Raw genomic sequence first — 5,011 nt, 5'->3', positions numbered from 1 at the left:
CAGCATCAGAGGAGCAGGAAAGCTGACGTTTCGGGTCAAGACCCTTCTCTCGACCCGAAACTCAGCTTTCCTGCTTCTTTGAACAATTCTCCAATCTTCTGGTACCACCAATGTCTAACAAGGTTTGGAAAACTATGGCCAGCACCTCCCCATTTTCTACCAAAATTGTGCTCACTATCCTTGATGTGTCTGATAAGGCCTAGGCAACTTACCAACTTTTAGAGGGGCCAAATACCTGTTCTTTAGCAATCTTTGATCCATGAAGTGTGTCACTAGCCTTTTTTCACTCTGACTTCAACACATCATCTTCCTTGGTAAAGGCAGTAAATTACTCATTTTGTTTTGCAGCCATTACCCTGCCTTCAATGGTGCATCTTCTTTTAATCCTTAATTGGCCTCAACCCACTTCTTACTATTGCTTTGTTATATACATGCCCAGACAGAGAACTTTTGGATGTATTTCGATGCTGGTTCGCAATGTCCTTTTGCCCTTATTTTGTTCTCAGTTTCCTCTGTATGTTCTAGTTTCAGCCTGATCTTCATTTGTATTAGCATTCAACATCTGCCTTATGTGTCATTTTACTGTCTTTCATCATTGGAGCACCACTTCATTGCCTTTTCCTTCCACCTTGTTAGAACGGCTGTTGGCCATATTGGAACCATCTCCTCTATAAAGGCAATTTATTATTTACTGACATTTCAGTCTGCTAATCTTCCATTCTCATTTACTCAAGGCAATTTATTTTCAACAGAAACGGCCACTCTTCCAATTGTACATTTATACTGTAGACTGCTCCTTGTTCCATTCCATAGCTAATCTAAGCTTTCCCATACTAAGATCCGTAGATGTTTCCTTATTGACACCTGAAACAATTAACCCATCTCATTCGTTAGAAATTGATCCAGTAGTGACCCTTTCCTCACTGGCCTGTAAACAAGCTGAACTGGAAAATGATATTGAGACTTCTCACATTCCCCTAAACTATCACTATCCCAGTCTCGATAAGGCCCGCCCTTATAACAACAATCAGAACAAATAGTGTGGTTCTTCCAGTAACGCTGGCTCAGGGATAAATGACAGGCGGCCTCTCTTTGAAATAATGAGGATCTTTACTGTTCAGCTGAGAGAACTCATCCAAGAGACAAAGTAACGATGGGATGATGCAGTGGGAAGGTCAGCCTGGTTGAGGTGCTCCAGTGAATGGAGTCTGGCGCCTCACTAACTCACTGGGGGGAAGGTTGTTTCCCACTCACTTACAGTGGGAACTTCGGCTCCATAACAGAACAATATCATTGATACAAAACACTTCAGGAGAGCTGGAGGACGGGACCTTTAAAGTACGCACTTACTTTACAGTCAACATTTGACTGTACCAACACACAAACAGAAACCTAGAATTTGATAAACATTGCTCTCATTACTTTCTTCCTCGTGTATTTAGCTATATTTCTACCGCCTTGCTGGGAAACAGGCTCGAGGGTATATTGTGATGAGAGGGCACAGATTTAAAATATAATCTCAGTTTCTCCCTCCACAAAGACTACCAGATTTTGCTGAGCATGTTGCGCTGTGGGACGAGCTCACGGTCCTGGTAAATAACTAGCGAACACATCCAGCCCCAGTCCTCGCCCTAAAAGCAGCCAATCGCCAGCCTCAGGCATTTCCTCTCTTTTTTTTAAAAAAAACAAAATTAACGCTTCGTACCTTCAGCTGATGCAGGGTCGCCTGGTTGTGAGATTGCAAACAGCACAGTGTGGGGCTGGGAATGTGACAAACTGCTCGGCAGCTTCGCTTCAGGGCTCGACTCCTCCTCATGCTGTCCCCTCCCTCAGCAAGAACGTGAACCTTGTTGTTAGAGGCTCCTTATGAGCTGAACCACAGCAAACGCTGCCAGTCAATACACACTGTCAGCCTGGTTTCTCTCACATTGGGCGGTGAAGGATCATACAGCGAGTTTCTCTGTTCCCCTCTCTCCCCCCACCCCACGTAACAATCATAAGGATCCGCTGAACTGAAACTCACACCTTCACTCCTGAAAAGTATAGGCTAGAGTCCTTAAACAGAGACTGTAAACATTTGGATTTCCAGTGGCTGTGCTGGGGGTCCAGTGTGGGTACACAGTTGTATTGAGCTTTCTGGTTTTGTGAGCTCGTTTCCTTCTTGGTTTCAGGTTAACAGCCAGGTCAAAAGGCCAGCCTTATGTGTAAATCTGTCTCCCCAGTCCCTCTCCTCAGGGAAGGAGGCTTCCACAGTGTCTCCTGAGGGTGGTCCAGGCTTTTTCCTTTCAGGAGGAGGAGGGTTTCCCCACACAGCCATAAGGTGAAGGACAAGTCACCATTGTCCCAAAGGAACAAACAGATTGGGGAAGAGAGAGGTGACCGCTAGAGAGTTTAACTCCAGGTGAGGAGAGAGGTTCAGAAAGTGGCAACTGAACCCGTGCTGTTGGTGTCACACTGCATCACAAACCAGCCGTCCAGCCAACTCGTCCCCTCAGAGGGGCAGGACTCCCATAGTACTTATGACCCAAGTGCCTATGGACAAACCCATTATAGACAATGCCCCAGAAGGAAAGATCCATTGAAATCAATAGGAAAATGCAATTGTGTCCAGCTATCAGGTCACATGGGATTCAGGGTGAGCTTGCCAATTGGATACAAAATTGGCTTGACAGTAGGAGACAGAGAGTGGCAGTGGAGGCTTGTTTTTCAGACTGGAGACCTGTGACCAGTTGTTTCCACAGTGATCAGTACTAGGTCCACTTTTGTTTGTCATTTATATAAACGATTTGGATGATAGTAAAATGTAGGATATGCAGGGTAGTTTGATCTTAGAGTAGGATAATAGGTCGGCACAACATCGTGGCTGAAAGGCCTGTGCTGTCCTGTGCTGTTCTATGTTCTATGGCATTATAGGAGACATGGTTAGTAAGTTTACAGATAACACCAAAATTGGTGGTAGAGTGGACAGTGAAAAAGGTTATCTCAGAGTACAAAGATATCTTGATCAATTGGGTCAATGGGCTGAGGAGTGGTGGATGAAGTTTAATTTGGATAAATGGGAGGCATTGCATTTTGCTAATTCAAACAAGGACAGGACTTATACAATTAATGGTAGGGTCCTGGGTAGCACTGTAGAAGAGAAAGCTGCGAGTTCAGGCACATAATTCTTTGCAAGTTGCATCACTGGAAGACAAAGTGGTTAAGAAGGCATTTAGCACACTTGCCTTCATTGCTCAGATCTTTTCAGCAAAGGAGTTGGTACTTCATGTTGAGGTTGTACGGGACATTGGTGAGGCCTCTTCTGAAATAGTGTGGAGTTCTGGTCGCCACATTAGAGGAAGGATATTATTAAACTGGAGAAGTTTCAGAAAAGATTTACCAGGATGTTGCTGGGAATTGAGTGTTTGAGTTATAAAAATAGACTGGAAAGGCTGGTACTTCTTTCACTGAAATGTGGGGGTGACCTTATTGATGTTTGTAAAATTATGAGAGATATAGCTAAGGTGAATAGCAAGGATCTTTTCCCTAGGGTGGAGGAGTTCAAAACAAGGGGGTATATTTTTAAGGTGAGAGGAGAAAGTTTTACGAAGGACAGCAGGGGCAACTTGTTTACACAGAGAGTGGTTTGTGTGTGGAATGAACTGCCAGAGGAAGTGGAGGATGCAGGTACAGTTACAACATTTAAAAGTCATTTGGATAAGTACATGAATAGGAAAAGTTTGGAAGGATATTGGCCAAACACAGGCAGGTGGGACTAGCTTAGATTGGGAACATGGTCAGCATGGACTATTTGGACCGAAGAGTCTGTTTCCCTGCTGCATGACTCCATCACTCGATAACCAGAGGATTGGATTGTCCTTGGGACAAGCTAAATCCAGCCAGAGACAACATTGTCACAAAAGCAGAAGTTGCTGGAAAAGCTCAGCAGGTCTGGCAGCATCTGTGAAGAGAAATCAGAGTTAAACGTTTTGGGTCCAGTGACCTTCCTCAGACCCAAAACATTAACTCTGATTTCTCTTCACAGATGTTGCCAGACCTGTTGAGCTTTTCTAGAAACCTCTGTTTTTGTTTCTGATTTACAGTATCCACAGTTCTTTTGGATTTTACAGAGATAACTTTGTACCTGAATATATCAGCAGAGCTGGGCTGTGACTAGTTGTGCATTAGCAGCCACAGAGAGCTCTGAACTGGGGACTGACTGCATGGTGTAGCCTGACACCCCCATACACATACATACTCCCTCACTCTGTCAGTCATTCACTCTCCAATCACCCTTACGCACTCAGCCTCTCAGTCGCACCTATGCCCCTACTTAAAATCCAGCAGGAGCCAGAGAAGGGGCATCAGAACAAGGTGAGTGGGTTAACTCTCAGGGTTGGCAGAAGCCACTAGCTCAGGAAGTGAGAACAAGCTGAGAGCCCGAGAAGTGATAGTCATAAGAGCACTGAAAAACAAGGCCGGAACAGGGCATAGGAGTATATTCCATGCAAAGGTTTCTAATTCATCCTGAGCGTCAGCATTCTGAGGAAACTTGCAGACTTTCCTGTGGGCTCAACCACTGTACGTACTATCTTGTTGATGCCTCAAAAGGGTTAAAGGCAAAGGGAGTAAACCTTGGCAAAGAGAAACCCTCTGGAGAGAAGCTCAAAGGCAGATGATGTAAACATGTCACCTTTCCGGAAACTCCTACATCCAAGCTGGTACCAGTGGTGCTGCTGGGACTTGATAGTGGGCTTTCAGTGATAGTAATGCTATTGAATGCGAAGGGGCATGATGTCACGATGATAGGTTTCTATTCAAACTCTGATGAGAAGGGTTTCAGAGAAAGAGAGATAGGGCAAAGGCTGTTTCTCCTGTGGCAAGTTCAGTCTGTGTTTGAAATGAATATATTTTACACCCACAACCTGGTTGATATGATCTCTCTTTGAACATGTCGCAGGCTCAGTGTCTCTGTCCAAGCAGCTTGTTTTGTTTTAAATATAAATGCAACATTATGCTGCTTAACCAATGT

The 5,011-nt window shown here is 44.5% G+C and overlaps 1 protein-coding gene across 1 annotated transcript in view; it reads right to left on the bottom strand.

The window, feature by feature from the left end:
• The window catches only part of LOC109914242 (alpha-1,3-mannosyl-glycoprotein 4-beta-N-acetylglucosaminyltransferase C-like), a 43,222-nt gene extending 41,406 nt beyond the window's left edge, over positions 1 to 1,816 (bottom strand). The window contains exon 1 of the mRNA XM_048607348.1: positions 1,706 to 1,816. Within this exon, the coding sequence (XP_048463305.1) occupies positions 1,706 to 1,816 (111 nt within the window). The remainder of the gene's footprint in view (positions 1 to 1,705) is intronic.
• Positions 1,817 to 5,011: the final 3,195 nt, after the last annotated feature.

This window comes from Rhincodon typus, chromosome 17 (genome assembly GCF_021869965.1).
Source record: "Rhincodon typus isolate 14 chromosome 17, sRhiTyp1.1, whole genome shotgun sequence".
Classification (NCBI taxonomy): Eukaryota; Metazoa; Chordata; class Chondrichthyes; order Orectolobiformes; family Rhincodontidae; genus Rhincodon; species Rhincodon typus.
Note: the sequence above shows the minus strand (reverse complement) of the source record. Positions and strands in the feature narration are given on the sequence as shown.